Here is a 19,475-nt window from a genome sequence, read left to right as displayed (position 1 = left end):
TGCCTTTTTTTGTTATAGGACCTCAAAATGGTTGGAATGATCCTCCTGCTTTGAACAGAATTACAAAGAAGAAGGTATTGTATGAAATTGGTATCCCACTAAACTGCATACGATGCATTTTAAAAAGCAGTATCTTAACTAAATGTTATGAAAACCATTGCTGGAAGAAGAAAAAAATGAAGTGTTATCATCAAACAGCAATTTAATAGCATTGTGAATAAAAGTTGTGTTTAAAGGGAAGGAAGACATGTAAATTTTCAGCATATATTATCTCCTGAAATACATTCATAAACACCCTGAAATATGCATCCAAAGGAGGCTGAGTTCTTGGGAAAATTGTTGTTAATAATCGGTGGTCACAGTTTGGGATAAAAGTACTACGGACCATTGTTATTTGCAGAAAAGCAGGTGAATTGTGAATGTTTTCCCTAGGGCCAGACTCTGAGCTGGCGTATGTTGTCATAGCTCCATTGACCTTCTCTTTAGCTACAACAATGTCCACAAGTTGAGGATCTGGCCCCTGGTATTTACTAATGGTATGACAAGTGTCACGATGAGAGACCATGATATAAAACTTCACCTTTATCAAAGAGTCTGGGTGGGAAAATGCAGCATGACCGGCAGGAGTGAGGAGCTCAGGACACTTTTATTAGGGTAGAATGAGCCTTTTAATTCTAGCCTCTGGGTTCATTGTGGAACATTTTGCAGTGATCAAAATTCTGTCGTAGTGGCCCACATGAAATCAGATAGTGGTGATCTGTCCAGTTCTTCATGGCAGTCTAAGCACACAGAATAAGGTTGTGAATGTACATGGAGACAAAACTACAGTAACTAGTAACCCCTGGAGTTTGTCTGTGCAGGTCAGGATTACCAAACATCATTGGCAGGATGGAGTTGAGGAAGCTTGCACTGTTCCTGTACATGACAAAGTCAGGGCTTTGGTGTCCAAAGCTGTCAGTCTGGGGGTACCTTTTAGAGCGGGTTAATACTCTCAAAGAGGAGGAGGAAGCATACCAGTCTGGATAACGCCCTGATGATAAATTAATAAAAAAATTGGTTAGAAAATGCTGTCTTTTTAATTGGATTTGTTGTTGTGGAATGTTTTGGTCATAGCCCTGGCTTCTGTTACACAACCTGATCTTTAGGATTTGGGAGTTATTTCAATAAAAAGTCATGATCTTTGTCACCCTGCCCGAATTGGTACCAGCCAAGCTTCCATTATGAATATTTACGCACTGATTTATTTCCTGTGTATTTTCAGTATAATAGAGTATGCGTTTCTTAATGGTTTTTAAACTATTACTTAAATATTGTTAAATGGTTTTAAAACAATTTTTATCATAAAATAAAGGATATTTTGCATTTTCCCCCCAAACAAGCCTTTTTTATAATTTCCCATGACTAATGACTTAATATTTATTAATTAAAACAGTGAGGGCCATGATTTTCTTTTTTATAGCTAAAACTATGACTTTTGCTTTTTTTTGCTGTGACCAAAACATGTCTTTTGCCATGACAAGCAACCAGCCATAATTACAGTTTCATTAAACCAGAACTACACTTAGCATCTTGGACTTTCTTGTTGTTTCCTTTAATACCCTTAAAAAGTGTGGAAAGTCTAACTGTGGTTTGTTTTTCACGTTATTGTAGTTGTAACAGAAGCCAGCATCCCATTTAGTCATCTGTTCTTTCCTCTCCCAAACTCTCTCTCTCACGTTTGTGGCCTTTTGTGCGTATGTACATACAAACATTTAGGCACTAGTTCTGAACTGCATTAATAATTGGGCTTAATAGCAATCTGTTTACCAGAGGCTTGACTCTCATTTGAAAGATGTATTGTTTGGATAGTGCCAGCTGTGGGGTAGGCGCTTTACAGATGAGAATAAAAAACTGTTCTTGCAAATAAGATCTTAAAATATAAACACAGATTAAAAAACAATAAGAAATGAAGTATTCATAGACTATTTCCCATCTGAGTAATGCTATCATTAAATAATCTGGATATTTGGGAGTTAATTTTCTGCTATTAACTGAGATTCATTCTCACTTACACTTTCGTTTTCTTGAAAGTAAAACGCCACGTTGTAATGACTGTATGCCACTCTGTGAGTTCTAGAGTGTCTTCTACTATGTGGTACCCACTACTGCCTGTAGATCCCAATCCTGTACGCACTTAATCACATGCTTTTCCAGTTGGTGACGAGCCCTTTGGCTTGAAGTTAAGCATGTGTGTAAGTGTTCGCTGGATTGGGGTTTTAGATTGTAAGATTTTTGGAACAGAGACCTTTTATGTACTTGCAAAAAGAAAAGGAGTACTTGTGGCACCTTAGAGACTAACCAATTTATTTGAGCATAAAGCTTTCGTGAGCTACAGCTCACCTCATCGGATGCATACTGTGGAAAGTGTAGAAGCTCGAGCAGTAGTAGAAGATCTAGTGTAGTAGATTTTCTACACTTTCCACAGTATGCATCCAATGAAGTGAGCCGTAGTTCACGAAAGCTTATGCTCAAATAAATGTGTTAGTCGCTAAGGTGCCACAAGTACTCCTTTTCTTTTTGCGAATACAGACTAACACAGCTGTTACTCTGAAACCTTTTATGTACTTGTTATCTGTCACTTGTACAACTTATGTCAATTTATGTCATAAGTCAGAATGTATAAGGAGATGGGAGAAAGGGATTGTTTCCTACATTTCTGTATTACAGGTACATCATGTTTGAAAGACAGGGTTAGTACAATACAGCCCTTTTTGTGGAAATAATGAGCAGAGAAGGCATGGTAAACTTCTTGTTTGATTTTCTTTAGACACCTGATCACTTCATGCCTCCTGTTCCCATCACATCCCCAATAATGAACCCTCTGCTGGATCCACAATCCCAGATGCAGCAGCCGCCCGCTTCACTGCCACCGGCAGCCCAGGCTGCGTTTCAGCCCTCGCATCTTCCATCAGGGCAGCCCATTTTACAAAACCCGTTCCAGCCTATTCAGCAGCCTCTGGGGCAGGCCGTCGTGCCTCCGGCTGTCTCAAAAACTAGTACAGAGGGGGCACCAGGAGCTCCAATTGGCAACACCATACAGGTAATGGCAATTAAGTTGATGTTGTTTTGTATTCCGGTAGTGCTTAACCCCCCCATCCAGGATTGGGGACTCATTGTGCTAGGCACGGAACAGACACAGAATGAGAACTTTCTCTGTTCATCTTAGGCTTCAATGACACAAGAAAGTTGCACCGGTTTAACTAAACTGATTCAAAAGGCTGTGTGTACACTCTTGTTTTGGTTTAGCATAAGTCGATTGGGAATTGGTTTCTGTTAAACTGAAATAAGCCCCTCTTAAGCTGAAGTAAGAATGTCCACATGGGGGTTTGCACGGTTTAAATGGGTATAAAAGCCAATTTAAGTTGAACCAGTACATCTTTCTCATGTAGACAAATCCAGAGAGAGGCTGAGAGAGAAGGCAAAATCGACTAAACCGTCTCACGGTTCAAGGCTATCTGCACCTCTGCCCCCTTCAGTGGTCTCTCTGAATGCAACCCCTTCAGACTTTAGGCCTCCAGGGTGGAATCTCATGATTCTCCCACTCTCAGACAAGAGGGTGGGGCTGCGGCCTCCTGTGCACCAACCGTGATGGCTGAGCAGGCCTGACTAAATTTGGCTGCCAGCAGCCTTTCTTTCACAGCTGTGACCAGTGTAAATATAGAGACCCAGTACAGCTTTGACAAACCAAAGTATTGTGTAACTTTAATAGTACGGCCAAGCATAACAAGGGAACGGGAGGGTTAACACAACAAATCTACAGGCATATCTGTCTGACCTAGATTCTCCCAGGCACCCCCACTTCTGGGGGCTGGGGTTCACTTTGCTTCCCATGATCCCTGTGTCTTCCTCCCCGTGCTTTAGAATCTCTGTTTGTCAGTCCGAAGGTTCTTTGTTTCCAGCTTCCTGCCTGACGACCTCTTCATTGGCTTACAGATTAGTACCTCCCATATTGGGTCCCCTGCTGACGGTTGATCTCAACCTGGTCATAGGTAGCGATGCCTGTCTCATTTGGTATCTGTGAATGGGGCAACCTGAAGCCATCATCCCCTTTCCTGCAGAGATGCCAGGAACTCCTGCTGGAATTAACCCCTGGTAATCATGACAAACAATGCAATAGCAACCAGTTGGACATAAATTATAAATCAGTTATTACAGGCACGTCCTGTGTCCTTCTCCCACCCATCCTTTGTTTATATTGACCAACTCCAACCTCAGAGCATTCGTCCCCTTTCCCCAAACCGGAACAAGACTAATGCCAGGAGGTGTTCATCTCACTATGAGTAGCAGGATCTTACACAGCTGAAAGAGCATCATGGGGTTTGTATCCGCCATCTTCATTCAAGGTTGTCACTTTATAACCATAAACACCTAGTTGCTGCTGCTTTGCACTTGCTACTACCCTGAGCCAGGCAGTCAGGCTAATCGAGTCGCTTCTCCCTGCGACTACCCTGCTTTTCACAGCTGCTGCTGCTGAAGAAGAGATATCAGATGCACTCCCCAACTGAGACACTGCTAATGTTGCCTCTTCAGTGATCTCAGCTCCGCAGGCATGGAAGGGAGGAGCGAGTGAGCGTGCTCAGATTGTTAGTAACTTGTGATGAGTTTAAGAAACAATGATAGAGTACCTACAATTCCCGAGGAGTTTCCAAAGTGGCTTTAACACCCCATCTTCTCTTCTTTAGCATGTGCAGTCATTGCCAGCGGAGAAGATTACAAAGAAGCCTATTCCTGATGAGCACCTTATTCTGAAGACCACATTTGAAGCTCTGATCCAGAGATGCCTGTCGTCTGCCACAGATCCAGTAGGTCTTTGCATTGGTGATCCATTAGTGGAGCAGCACTCTATAATTTTAATTCGATGTACACCGTGGTGGCTGCATTAACCAGTGATAAGTCTCTCATTCGTTTTAACTCTTTCGGGCCCAAGGGATCCCTTGGCACTTTACAGACATAAAGCAGACACAGACTGTAGACAGAGACCCACGCGCACCATGGAGAGGCAGCCACGCTGGGGACGGAACGTGGCAGCCGCTCAGCAGCAGCACAGCAAAGCACCACAGGCATTTCAAATGGGAAACAAAGAATCAAGGGTGATGAAATCCTGGCCGCGTTGATGTTAATGGCAAAACTCCCATTGACCTCAGCAGGAGCAGGATTCCACCTCAAATCTTTACTAGCTCTGTGACCTAGTGCTAACGATCTGCCCCACCACACGGGAAACATGGCTCCAGGTCTGGGTCACCTTGTCGCTGGATAAGTAGGCCTAGATAGAGCACTGCTTCTGGGAGAAAGGCAGGAAGGAATTCCTTCTGTCCACAAGGGCAAATTCCTTCCATGGTATTAGTGGCATCGTTGGGCTCCCTTCTGGCTGGAAGAACTGGAGCTCTGGTCTGGGTTGGGGGGTGGAGAGCAATGGGATCCCCGCTCTATTTCTGTTTAGGAGAAAAGGATTCCTCTGCCTCTCTTCATACTAAACCCGCCCCCTTAAGGTAGGAGCTACGCTAATCTGATTTGGCATGTCATTGTCTGTTTAGCCCATTCCTCTAACTGGAACAAGAAACCTCATATGCCGAGGTGGGTATTCGCTGAGGCTATTGTGCATCCGAGCTGAGAGACGGGCAGAAGGATCATATTAAGCCTCCATTTTTGATAAGTGTATGACACTCCCCAGAGGTATTCAGGGTGTGAGGTGCCTCATCACCACCTGCCCATAGCATGAAGCAGCTTTGCCTGATGCCTGCTGTAGATCAGCTCCCTGAAACCAACAGCCTGTGGCCCCAGACAAGCACTGACTTCCAGGTGTCCACAACCCCACCCCCTCTATGCGGGCTAGTCACAATCACACCCTGAGCCCCATCTAACAGCATCCCCCTCCGTAATATCTAGCCCTTGTCACTGGGCCCGCACAGGAATTACAAGCTAAGCTGTCCCTGAAGGCACGGAGTATACACAGCTTGACTAGAACAACTCAGGATCAGATCCTTTATAACAACGCAGCATGGCAATCTCTTTATAGTGAAAACAAATACGAACCTGACACTGTCTCCCACAGTATTCTTGTCAGCAAGTTAAAGTACGGGCTGGATGAATGCACTATAAGGTGGGTAGAAAGTTGGCTAGATTGTCGGGCTCAACGGGTAGTGATCAATGGCTCCATGTCTAGTTGGCAGCCGGTGTCAAGTGGAGTGCCCCAGGGGTCGGTCCTGGGGCCGGTTTTGTTCAATATCTTCATAAATGATCTGGAGGATGGTGTGGATTGCACTCTCAGCAAATTTGCGGATGATACTAAACTGGGAGGAGTGGTAGATACGCTGGAGGGCAGGGATAGGATACAGAGGGACCTAGACAAATTGGAGGATTGGGCCAAAAGAAATCTGATGAGGTTCAATAAGGATAAGTGCAGGGTCCTGCACTTAGGACGGAAGAACCCAATGCACAGCTACAGACTAGGGACCGAATGGCTAGGCAGCAGTTCTGCGGAAAAGGACCTAGGGGTGACAGTGAACGAGAAGCTGGATATGAGTCAGCAGTGTGCCCTTGTTGCCAAGAAGGCCAATGGCATTTTGGGATGTATAAGTAGGGGCATAGCGAGCAGATCGAGGGACATGATCGTCCCCCTCTATTCGACATTGGTGAGGCCTCATCTGGAGTACTGTGTCCAGTTTTGGGTCCCACACCACAAGAAGGATGTGGATAAATTGGAAAGAGTCCAGCGAAGGGCAACAAAAATTATTAGGGGTCTGGAACACATGACTTATGAGGAGAGGCTGAGGGAACTGGGATTGTTTAGTCTGCAGAAGAGAAGAATGAGGGGGGATTTGATAGCTGCTTTCAACTACCTGAGAGGTGGTTCCAGAGAGGATGGTTCTAGACTATTCTCAGTGGTGGAAGAGGACAGGACAAGGAGTAATGGTCTCAAGTTGCAGTGGGGGTGGTTTAGGTTGGATATTAGGAAAAACTTTTTCACTGGGAGGGTGGTGAAACACTGGAATGCGTTGCCTAGGGAGGTGGTGGAATCTCCTTCCTTAGAAGTTTTTAAGGTCAGGCTTGACAAAGCCCTGGCTGGGATGATTTAATTGGGGATGGGTCCTGCTTTTGAGCAGGGGGTTGGACTAGATGACCTCCTGAGGTTCCTTCCAACCCTGATATTCTATGATTCTATGACCTCTAAATGAAGGTTAAGATTTTAAGACCTAGCGAGCAAGGATAAGAAGAAGAATAGATTTCAAATAAAAGAAAACATAAAATGCAATCCCAGGTCTATACTTATGGATGGTCACCTTTTCCTATTTGAAAGAATCTGTTCTCTCCTAAGGATTCAGTCTTTAACAGAGCTGTTTTAGTCATAGCTCAGATACTGGTTTTCATGAATACCTCCTGCCCTTTAAGCAGTTTCCTCAGTCAATAGATGACAGAAAGTCTTTTAGTTTTTTCCTTATATTTCCCCAAACTCATTATTTTGTCCCCAAAGATGGGGAGACCCCTAAGATTTCCTTCTTGGGGAGCTGGCTCCAAGGTGTCTTCCCGCAGGTCTGTTTATTTCACATCCATATGTTGACTTGAAATCCAAGTGTAGCTCCCATTGTGTTTGGCTTACCATGCTTAATCTATATATGAACCTAAGCAGTCATGCAAATACACATCCCTTGTCTGGCTAAACCAGTTTTTCACCTTTGCTGGGGACTAACATCTGGACACAAACTTGTACGGACATATTTTCAGTATATTGACATAACTTCTTAAATATAATGAGTACACACACTTCACAATGGTATTCTTGGCCAGCATCATCCTGGCTTTCATTTAAGATCTCACATGGTATTCTATACAGCAGCAATGTGTTAGGTGTAGTGAGTTTGTCAGGCCTGTTGGGAGTTCCTGACCCAGCTCAGAGAACCCTTTACCTATTGGCATCAATGGGCCTCTATGTCACAAGGTGACGTGTGTGTCATGATAACAAACAGGCTTCAGAAGAAGGGGAGAGGGGGAAAAGTATTAAGTGATTAGCTAACCAGTTTTTAATCATTGGGTTTATTCAGTGTCTCTTGTCTCTGTAGTAATAGATGGTTGTGCCAATGTCCTCCCATACCATGTGACCACTGCGGTCTAAAGCAATGTTTCTCAAACTGGGAGTCCTGATTCAAAAGGGGGTTGTAAGCCTATTGTAGGGGGGTTGATATATTGCCACCTTTACTTCTGCACTACTGTCAGAGCTGGGCGGTTGGACAGCGGTGGCTGCTGACTGGCCGCCCAGCTCTGAAGGCAGCGCTGCGCCAAAGTAAGGGTGGCATGGCATGGTATGGGGGAGGAAGGGGGGGTCATCACAGCCTGAAATACTTTCAAAGGGAGGCCCAGCAAAAATAGTTGGAGAACCCCTGCTCTAAAGGATGGAATTTCAGATCTGCTCAAGTGTTTAATCATGCTGCCCTCTAGTGGCAACGTACAGAGACTAGACTAGAGCCGTACTACTTTTGCAGAAACATTTTACTGTGGTTTATTACGGTAAAGTACAACAGCTGTGCCTGGCTCATTTACTGCAAGTGCCAGTCCATGATCTTTTTAACAGCTTCAGTGCATTTCCTGAGTTGTCACTCCAATTCCAAAGAAAACAAACATTTCTAAGTAAGCAATGGAAATAGCGGTGAGACTCCGAGAGAGAGATTTGCGTTGAGTCAATAACACTGCAGCTGTAAAGAATCATATTTACTCCTCAGCTTGTGCCAACAGTAAGTAGGTTATGAAAGGAAGATTAGTGGCTATTGGCCTCCTGTATGCTGAATATGTTTAACCAGTGACAGAGACACAGGTTTCCATTATTAATATAAATTGACATGTTGGTGCTGGAATACAATAATGGCTTTGTAGTAAGCATTCAGTGGACTGTTCACAAATTGGCTTTGTGTCATATTTATTGAACCGCTATCTAAAATTTAAACTGGAGATGTAGTTTTGGTTTGATACTAACTTGTATCATAGTCTGTTTCCTCCTCCTCTTGTTTCTCATCCCAGCCATTTCCTGGTAGATCTGTACAGGTTGTCTTCATGGGAGGTGGGAAAGAGTCCCTTCATTTTCCTTTTGATAGTTTTCAGAATACTACCTGTGACTATTCAGTAGCAGTTGATTGCCCAATGCTTTTCTCTATAGCGGGATGGGAGCAAAAGTCAAATACAATAAAGAAGTCTGGCCTTTTGCTCCCATAATTCTACTTTCTCCGTTCTGGGCAGCAAACTTAAGAATGGCCTGAAGAAAATTCAGTTCACGTTCTGACACCACTTCACTTTTTCTTGTTTTCTGCATATGAAAAGGTCACTTTTTCTGGGGCATCAGCCCAGTCATTTGTTTAATTCTTTAAAAATCTCTCAGATTTTCTTGGGCAGAGCAAACATTCCCTGGACACAGTAGCTGGAAAAGCTGTCATGAGTCCTTCCGTATATTTGAGGAATAGATATCATTAGCACATGGGCAGTCTCTACCGGGCTATGTACAAATACAGGACTTGGTATGAAAGACAGTGTTGTCTAGTGGTTAAAACAGGAAACTGGGAGTCAGTAGAACTATTTGCAGCTCTGCTGCCAACTTGTGTTGTGACTTTGTGCCATTTGCTGAACACAGGTGTTATTCTCATCACTTAATCCTTCTGTGTGTCAATTCCTCCATCTGTAAAAAGAGGATAGTACCCAGGCTGTCAAGTGATTTGAGGCAAATGGTACAAAATCTTATATGTGGGAGGTCACGCTAAGAGGCTCTTTTCTCACCCTGTCATGTCATTTTGGGAAATCATTTTTGTCTTTAAATCCCTGGATACCACGCAGGGTTCTGCCACGCTAGCTCTAGAATGTGCTTGTGTAATGACATTCTCCTTGAAGCTTTTGCCATCTGAAATAACCTTGCTTTATCTGAACCATCCATCACACTTCAAATCTCTACTGAAATACAGCCATATAACTTTTAATTCTCTCTCTCTCTCTGTTAGTGCTTTACTGAATACAATAACTCAGTGAAATGCTCTCTGGTAAATGAAGCTATTGATTCTAGAAGGTCCTGAGACTGCATTGGAAGAAGGAATCCCAAGATCTTCACCAAACTAGGGTGTCTCCAATGCTTCTGGCCTCTCCTCATTCATGTTTCACTAGCAGCGGCATGTGTGCTGTGCTATTTACAGCTGGAGGACTCTCAGTTTTTACTTTGACTAGTCATGTGCAAAACTTCATATTCACAGCTGTTCACAGACATGATGTGGGATGAAAATTCACCATCTCACTAATGAATGTGCCACTTTTGGTGGAACATAGTGAAATTCCACCCCACACCCTGGGCAGGAATCGTGAATCTATCTTAGGTGAAAACTTGCTATTCTAAGAAAAATGTTATCATTTTTGTGGCAGAAAAGATCACACTGCACCCATAAATTTCTGTCTTTGCAAAATTAGAACTCTCAATGGACACAAAAGATGTTTTGTAGCTTGGGGTTTGTTTGTTTTTTCCTGCTTGCAGTAAGAATTTGTTTACACATGTTCCTATTTTTACTCTTAATAGCCTTGCCATTAAAATACAGTCAGAATAAGTTTTAAATGAATGAATTTCATTTCTTGTTTTTTGTCTTTTATTACTGTCAGTCCTTGAACTCTCAGGACAAAATTATTCCTTGGGCTGGATATTTTGATCTTAGCGTTATTTTTACTTAACAGAAATCATGTTTTCCCAGTTAGCTGCAAAAGAAAATTTATACTATATATTTGTATGTCACTTTTTAAAATCCCAAAACATTGAGGATGTTTCACAAACTACACATGTGCTGTACTACTGCAGTACAGTAGGTAGGCAGAACCTTAGGTGTGGGGATTGGCTACTTTCTACTATCACCTAGTCTTCGTCTTTCGTAGTACAATCAATGGCAAAAGGTACTGAGCAAACAGCTTAAGAACAGAACATAAGAATGGCCATACTGGGTCAGACCAAAGGGCCATCCAGCCCAGTATCCTGTCTACCGACAGTGGCCAATGCCAGGTGCCCCAGAGGGAGTGAACCTAACAGGTAATGATCAAGGGATCTCTCTCCTGCCATCCATCTCCACCCTCTGATAAACAGAGGCTAGGGACACCATTTCTTACCCATCCTGGCTAATAGCCATTAATAGACTTAACCTCCATGAATTTATCCAGTTCTCTTTTAAACCCTGTTATAGTCCTAACCTTCACAACCTCCTCAGGCAAGGAGTTCCACAGGTTGACTGTGCGCTGAGTGAAGAAGAACGTCCTTTTATTTGTTTTAAACCTGCTGCCCATTAATTTCATTTGGTGACCCCTAGTTCTTATATTATGGGAACAAGTAAATAACTTTTCCTTATTCTAAGCTTAAAGTCTTACTGAAAACAATGCTAATCAGGGAATCTTAGTTGCTGCTGTTCATTCGCTATACAGTTCCCCTTGTGACTAAATTATATTCTCACTATAAAATCAGAACTGTGTTCTTAGTACTGCTCCACTTCCTTTTTTTTCCCCTTCAGCAAACCAAGAGGAAGTTAGATGATGCCAACAAACGCCTGGAGTTTCTGTATGACAAACTTAGGGAACAGACAGTAAGTAGTTTTGTTCTTTTATTACTTTGTCTTTGAATATTTTTTCCATATGATGTTGCATTCATATATGTTATATCATTGGTTAGATGCACAGCGTTTCAGTAGAATACTAATGCAGAGGTTGTTCTTATGCTGTAGGCATTTCTAAGACTTTCTTGAAAAGATGGCATTGATATAGGTTTAATTATCACATATTAATCATTACCTAGAATGATTGGCACTGTGAGTGTGTGCAGACTTTTCATGCATGTGGTGGAGTTATGGCATTTGTATTATGGTAGTGCCTCGAGGCCCTGACTGAGATCAGGGTCCCACTGTGCTAAAAGCACACAACAGTAGGAGTCCCTGGTCCAAAGAGCTTACCGTCTACATAGATAAATCAGACAGAGGAAGTATCATCCCAGTCTACAGATGGGGAGCTAAGGCACATGGGGACTGAGTGAGTGGTCCAAGGTCACACAGAAAGTTTTGTGGATTGGCCAACTACCGAACTCAGTTCTGCTGAGCACTAGCCCCAGTGGCATAACCATAAGACCCTCTTTCTTTCGTGATAAATCTTTTTGTTGTTGACACTTGCTCGTGGGATGCTTCCAGAAGAGGAGACAAACCTTAACGTACGTAAATAAATAACAATAAAGCCATTAATATGTCTTGTTCGTAGTCATCACTAACACAGGTGCTCTGAACTCAGGGAAATGCTGGTGTAATAGTGGTGTAAAGCCATCTGTGGAATTGGCTGTATGTCCCAGAATACAAGTTGCCTTGAGCCTCTCCCCCATTCCAGAAGAGCTCTGTAGGCATTTTTTCTTATTCTGGTATTTTGATGATTCAGTTAATATTCTTCCACTCTGAACAGCAGACACTGGTGTAAAAGGGCTTGACCAAAGTCAGCTGAGGTCAATGAGAAGACGGCCATTGAGTTCATTAGGCTTTATTTTAGGTCCAAAATGCTTTAGTTCTTTGCCGCACCTTTTCCAAGGGATGACCCAGGTTCCACAGCAGCACTGTGGTTTGATGCTTGACCTTGGCTATTCAGTCTTCTGACTTTGGCGTACTGGATGTTTTTCCTTCTGCTGAACTTCCTTCTGTGTCCTCGGCTTCATTTCAGCTCTCCCCAGCAATCATCAACGGCTTGCACAGCATTGCGAAGAGCATCGAAACGCGTAACTACACAGAGGGACTGAACATCCACACCCACATAGTCAGCACCAGCAACTTCAGCGAGACATCTGCCTTCATGCCAGTGCTGAAAGTCGTCCTCACTCAAGCCAATAAGCTGGGGGTCTGATGTTACCCCCCTCCCTCGCCTATGCAGAGCTTGTGATGTCACTTTTTCAAAGAAGTACATTTCTGCAAAACATGTGCAAGAAGGGGACCAAATACCAGACCTTATAGCATGTTGCAGTAGATCTCTGATCAATGGCACGACACTATCCCTGCAGATCTGCGTCATTTTAGAATGGCATTTGAGCCCGGGTGCTTTTTTATTTTAATCTTTTATCATCCCTAATGATTCCTGTCTACAGACAGTATATTTAATGGATTACACCTCGTAGTGTCAATTTTAAGTGCATGTTGTACTACTAAACAGTGGTTTTTAATCCAGAAATGTGTGGTAAAAGCTGTTGGTAGGTTGTGTATCAGACAGACCTTATAACACATTCTTTCCACCTCCCCTGCCATTCCTCCATATCCGCCAGATTAAAGTGTCTGATCCTCTTTTTAAGTGTATTTTGTCATTCATTTTTTAAAGCTACCTTCAATTCAGTTTATTCCAATTCGATGTTAAATAGCTTAATTTTGCACTGGGGCAAATAAGAAAAATAAAGGTTGATGTGATTTTTTCAATAAAGGTTAATTTATTAAAACATGTCTGTATGACATGAAGCTTTGAGATTTGAACCTGGAGCCAGGGGGAGAGCTATCCATCACTTTGGGGAGACGTAGACATGTTTTCTCAGTGTTGAGTGCATTATGGAAGTCCTGGTACAGAGAGATTAAGACAATTCTATTCCAAGTTTACATCAGGGTGTTCACATGTCAAGGAAGGGCTTAGCAGAGCATTGAAAGATCTGAAATCCTTACAAGTTGCTAAGGCAACTAATAGAGAGAGGTGGGCATTCAGCACATAAACAAAGGCAAACCTTTTCTTGCATTCCCCTGATGTTAGAAGTTATAGGTGGCCATTTTCACGTCTGCAGTGCTCTGACGTGCACTATGCTGTGACATGACCGCTGCCATGCCACTGGCCCCATACCAAGTCAGGTAAGTTTCTTGCATGTTTGTTCTTTACTGATGCCATTTTTGGCTTTGTTTAAAATGGTACTTGAGTTTTTAAAATTTGAAAAACGTGTCATGAGTGGCAAATAAGTGTGGTAAGGACAATTCCATCATTACTGGACTCTCTCATTAAAAGGTAATGCCCGCAACAGCCTGTGTTTGTGAGACTGTAGACCCATAGAAGCTATCAAAACTGCTCTTGAGGAGCTGCAGTAGAGAACTGTTTCACTCCATCAGATGCTGAGACTTTTAAATATAGACAACAAAAGTGAGGTTCCTAAATCCATAATTAGGCACCTACATAATCCTCCTCCTATTCTTCTGTAGTGGGCTATTGTATTGGCTGAATAGTGGCAGACAGATGAAATATGGCAGCACTGCCAGAACCGAGTGATGAGGCTCAGGAATCCTTTTTCTTGTGTCCGGGAGAAAAATAAGCTGGTCAGTCATCCACCCATGGATTCTTGGACCATATGGTCGAGTAAGTATTTCCCATCAGCTCTGAAAATGGACTGATTAGATGTGTCCCAGTTCAGCATCATGTGGCATTTCCTCTTGTGGGGAACAGTCTCACAGATCCAGTCTGGCTAGCCCATGTTACAGGCTCTGTTTCATAGGCTGTAGTTGCGGTTGTGGGTATTGTGAAACTACACGGCTAGCCTGTCACCATATCACCAGCACGGCTATTCTGGCTTTGTCAGTAGCCTGCCTCTACTTAAGCAGTCCTCCAAGCTGGAGACCCAAGCTTTCTAAAAATAGAACAGAAATGTTTTTAATGGGAAAAATCTGCTACTTTATCAATGAGAACAGTTTGGGAACAACATGGTGATAGTTCATCAGTCACCTTCTGCTTCCATCTTCAAAGAATGTCCAGCAAGTAAACCGCTCTCTGGTGTTTATAAACGCAAAGGGTCATTTTCGTGTAAGGAAGCCAGTGAAGCGCTGCCTGTTTCTCACTGAAACCAGATTTCACTGGAACCCCATTTATATCACTGGAGTTACTTCTGATTTACATCAGCCTGGTCAGATCAGAATAAATCCCAGAGGTTGTGGGGAAAAATAATAAAACGTTTAAACTTTGGCATGAGGAGTCTTGTCCTATGATAGCTGGATGTGTCCTGTAAGAAGAGGAGCCTGTCCTGGAAAAGAGAGCGTTCTCTAGCCAGTGCAAAATCTACATATATATAGGGAGGGAAAAGTTCACTGGCATGTGCAGTTTTAATAGAATTTTCTAGTACCACCTTGCAACAGACGGGAGGTAAGGTGGAGTCTATTGACAGTACTATAGAAATAACGGATACTTCAGCAAAAAACCTTTCTTGCTTGTAAATCCTTGTCATAGGTTTACCGTGTTTTACCTGGGGAATTTCCTAAGACTGGCCTACAAAGGAATGTTTTGGGTTATCTTTTAATCACAATGGCTTTTCCGTCCTGTCCACTGTTTATATAAGATATTTAATTCAGTACTTTTGGGATAACAGAGCTCCCTGACATACATACTGGGAATGTGGGTTTTGTTACATGCTGCTTAGTAACAATAGTCCTACTGTCAGAAGAACAGATTCTAAACTGGACCCCTGGGAGGAAAAAAGGGGAGAGGAACCATTTAATCCTTAATGTCTTCCCATCAAATGGGGGTGGTGTTCTCCTGATCCTGTTCTAAAATGTGGAACAGTCAGATTCTTGCCTCCTCCGCTCAGGGGCTCCTGGTAGTTGGATGGTTGCTTAAGTCCTTGGATTTTTGCCTGCATTTGTCTTCTAAAACTGTGTGTCTAGCAAGCCTCAACTCCCTTGAGGTGCTTTGAGCCTCAGGTGACCCAAGCGGTAAGATGATTCCATTTGATTAGTCTGGTTGGCACTGTGCTTACAATTTAGCAGGGAAACTGTTCCTCCTACATCAGTTATTTCCCCGCTCCCTGTTCCTCAACCATATGTTGGTCCTGGATGACTCTGCAGAAAAGACATCTAATGTGGATTAGCAATTCAAAACCACATTAAGCATCGATTAGAGAGAGAGAAAGGGTAGGCAAGGGCAGATCGCATTCAAGCCTAAATGCTAAAACAGGATGATTACTGCATCTCTCTTGCTTTCCCTCCATAGCAGTGAGATTCTGGTTCCACTGAAATCAGTGACAAAACTTTACTGGTGCAGGACTATGCAGTGTTGTTGTAGCCATGTCAGTCCCACGATATTAGAGAGACAAGGTGGGTGAGGTAATATCTTTTATTGGACCATTTGTGTTGGTGAAAGAGACAAGCTTTCAGGCTGGACTAGGCTTTGTGGGCAGGACTAAGCCCTAGAATTGGACTAAAGTGAAGTCGGTTTTCATTATATGTTGTAAAAAGAAAAGGAGGACTTGTGGCACCTTAGAGACTAACAAATTTATCTGAGCATAAGCTTTCGTGAGCTACAGCTTATTTGAGCTTATGCTCAAAGAAATTTCTCAGTCTCTAAGGTGCCACAAGTACTCCCTTTCTTTTTGCGAATACAGACTAACACGGCTGTTACTCTGAAACCAGTCATTATATGTTGTGTTATTTTCACAAATAATGATACAAAGCACAGTTTTAACCTGTAACATTCTGTATGTAAGCGCACAACATGAAGATTGAGCTTCCAACCTTAACTCAGCTAACCCAGGTTTGTGCATCCAGTCTCTTTTTAGGTAGTTTTAAGGCTCTATGCTCTCTTAGTTTTTTCTAATTTCTCTTTCAATTACCCTGTGCAACTCGTTACCACAATATATCATTAATGCCAAAAGTTTATCAGATTTTTGATGTTTTTTTAAAAAAAAAAATTGGACATTTATATGGATAACAAGACTATCCAGTTTTGGAATAGTAAACGTTTTAAAAAAGAGAGTTTTGATCGGGGTGTAAACCCTCAATCTTCAGGGCATAAGCCATTCTCTGACTATTTGAGTTAGGAACAAACTGTGAACTAGTTATCCCGCAGCTGTCTATTGCAATGTTTCTTGCACCGTTCTCTGAAGCATTGGTTCTGACCACTGTCAAAGACAGGATACTGGCCAGATCAACCGCTGACCTGATCCAGTCTGCCAGGAGCTATGTTTGCGCGTGTTATCTAATATAACATTTATGTTGTTTTTAAAAGTTAAATAAAAGTTGCCATTAGAGCTTGTGATATCTCTGAGCATTAGGTATTTGACAGGGTGTCTTTTTAACTCCGCCATTCTTATCTTTGAGATACCCCAAGACCAGGTTATTAAGAGAACCAGAGAGCACAACTCCAATGTTCATGCACAAAATTTCCCACTTACTAATTTTGTTAGATCTTCATGAAAGCTACAAAACAAGCCGTTTGTTTTCCTATTCATTCTGTTATCTCTGAACAGAATTACTGATCAGAACAGAGACTTTTTTTCATGCAACCATAATTCAAAAATCTCTAAATCAATTCCTCTCAGACTTTTCACAAGCAAACAAAAAAATACTTTTCTGAGCAAATTTCAATCCCAAACTTATTTGCTTGAGAATGTTAGCAACAGAAACAGAGGAGTCAGAATGGAAGCAATCCTCAGCCTGAGCTATAATGCACACAACCCATGGCTACTTCAGTAATCTTCCAACAAAGGAAAATATTTTTTTTTAATTTTTTATTTTAAAGTAATTTTATACATAATATGCAGTGCATCAAAGGGAATTTAGGCCCCAATCCAGTAGAACACTTGAGCATGTGCTTAACTTGAAAGCACATAAATGGTTCCATTGACACATTTGAAGTAAAGGGGACTATTCACGTGATTAAAGTTAATCACATGCTTAAGTGCTTTGCTGGATCAGGGCCTTTGGTTGTCTCCGTTCCCTTCTCTGTCATTCAGTGAGTTCATAGGTCTTTGAACAATATTTTAAGATCACTTGCTAGGATCACAACTGATACATTTAAAAAAAGAAAAGAAAAATCAATATAATTCTCTTTGTAACATTTTTTACAGCTCTGTGCTGAGATTTCATGATGGCTGGATACTGTAACCTTCCTGCATTCCCTTTAACAGGCACTTGCTTCTCCTTTGCATTTTTCCAGAGAGAGAATTCTAGAAGAACATTTAAAATACATCTATAAAAGACCTGGGTTTAATTATATACTCTCTGCTGATTCAGTTGCCTCCGGAGCTCTAGTTGGTAATTAATTAGCACACTAAGCAAATGTGCTTTGCCCCAGTACACCTCATAAAATTGCTCTTTTCAAGCTCTGTTGAGCTAACATTTGAACATTAAAAACAAAGTGTTTACCCACCTCACACTGAGTTGTTTTGGGGGAGGTTGCTTTTTTTATATTCCTCAGCCCAGTTCATTCAGCTGGGAAGAGACTTTGTGCTTCACCAGAACAGTGCTATTCATTGTGGGGTATACGAAGCTTGCATCGCTATTCCAAAGGGGCATTGTATTATACAGGGCAGGTAGGAATGAGCAATCAAGGTGCATTCTTAATTAGATCATGCCCTACTGCTCTGCTCCGAGAGAGAAACCAACTTGCATTTGCTTTTGATTTGAGCATAGTTACAAACCGGGGGCCCAATTCTAGCAAAACTCCCACTGACTTGAATGGGAGCAGGCCTGGAAAACCCCAGTGCCTTTTGGTCTCATTTTCTCTCTTTTGTGGCTTTGTTTATAGTGCATGTAATCAGGTTGATCATGAGCAATTGACAATGTGGGTACTCATTCGCACACTCGTGACCCATGTTGTTGCATCCCTTCTTTCAGCAAGATGGAAGTGCTCATGTTTCACACGGCCTCTAATGTTCCCATTTGCTTCGATGGAGAACACGTAATCTAATGACATGTTTGATGACTGGACAAACTCAGTGAATATTGTTTCTTCTTCTATCAATGCAGTTCGTTCACAAATACATTTTTTGTTGGTCAGATGGTAAAGAGGGCTGTGTTATCCTATAGTTCCTGATTAAACCAAACATGTAAACTTGTGCTTAACTGCATGTACATGCTTAATTCCATTCCTATTCAGCAAGGCACTTTGGCACTTTATCAGTGGAACTTATGACCATGCTTAAATGACTTGCTGAGTAGGAAAGAACTTAAGCATATGCTTACAGTTAAGCATTGATGTCAGTGAGATTCGAGCCCTTGCATAAGTGCTGTAGACATAAACACGAGGAATAGCCCCCTAAGTTTTACTTTAAATTCGGTTGCTTACTGGGTTTTAACTTTCCACCTTCAAAAACAATAGCATAGTGCAAAAATAGTATCCACGGCAACTTACAGGTCACCCTCACCACATATATATGTTCTGTAATTGTTTAACCTGCATGTAAAAGACATACTGAAGCACAATGGGCCTCTCTCTGCCATCAGATATACACATACAATCCTCAAGGAAGTCCAGTGGGAATTGATAGTGAATAGCTGATGGCGGAATTTGGCCCAAAGTGAATGCTCTGTGCCCTGCATCAAAATCCATCTCCTAACTGGGTTGTTAACAAGTCAATGCATCCTAAGATAAACCCCAGTTCAGCAAGGCACATAAGCACACACCTAACTTTAAGCATGTGCGTGGTTCCATCGAAGCTGATAGAACTACTTATGTGCTAACCGTTC

At 42.2% G+C, this 19,475-nt stretch overlaps 1 protein-coding gene across 11 annotated transcripts in view; it reads left to right on the top strand.

Moving 5' to 3' along the window:
- The window catches only part of SEC31A (SEC31 homolog A, COPII component), a 69,621-nt gene extending 56,282 nt beyond the window's left edge, over positions 1-13,339 (top strand). For all 11 annotated transcript variants that reach the window (XM_048847829.2, XM_048847827.2, XM_048847826.2 and 8 more), the window contains 5 exons: positions 19-74; positions 2,807-3,079; positions 4,722-4,841; positions 11,547-11,618; positions 12,727-13,339. In XM_048847829.2, coding sequence (XP_048703786.2) covers positions 19-74; positions 2,807-3,079; positions 4,722-4,841; positions 11,547-11,618; positions 12,727-12,906 — 701 coding nt within the window. In that variant the 3' untranslated portion in view covers positions 12,907-13,339. The remainder of the gene's footprint in view (positions 1-18; positions 75-2,806; positions 3,080-4,721; positions 4,842-11,546; positions 11,619-12,726) is intronic.
- Positions 13,340-19,475: the final 6,136 nt, after the last annotated feature.

The sequence above is a fragment of the Caretta caretta genome, chromosome 4 (assembly GCF_965140235.1).
Source record: "Caretta caretta isolate rCarCar2 chromosome 4, rCarCar1.hap1, whole genome shotgun sequence".
In the NCBI taxonomy this organism is placed as follows: domain Eukaryota; kingdom Metazoa; phylum Chordata; order Testudines; family Cheloniidae; genus Caretta; species Caretta caretta.
This window is presented reverse-complemented; position numbering and strand designations above follow the sequence as displayed.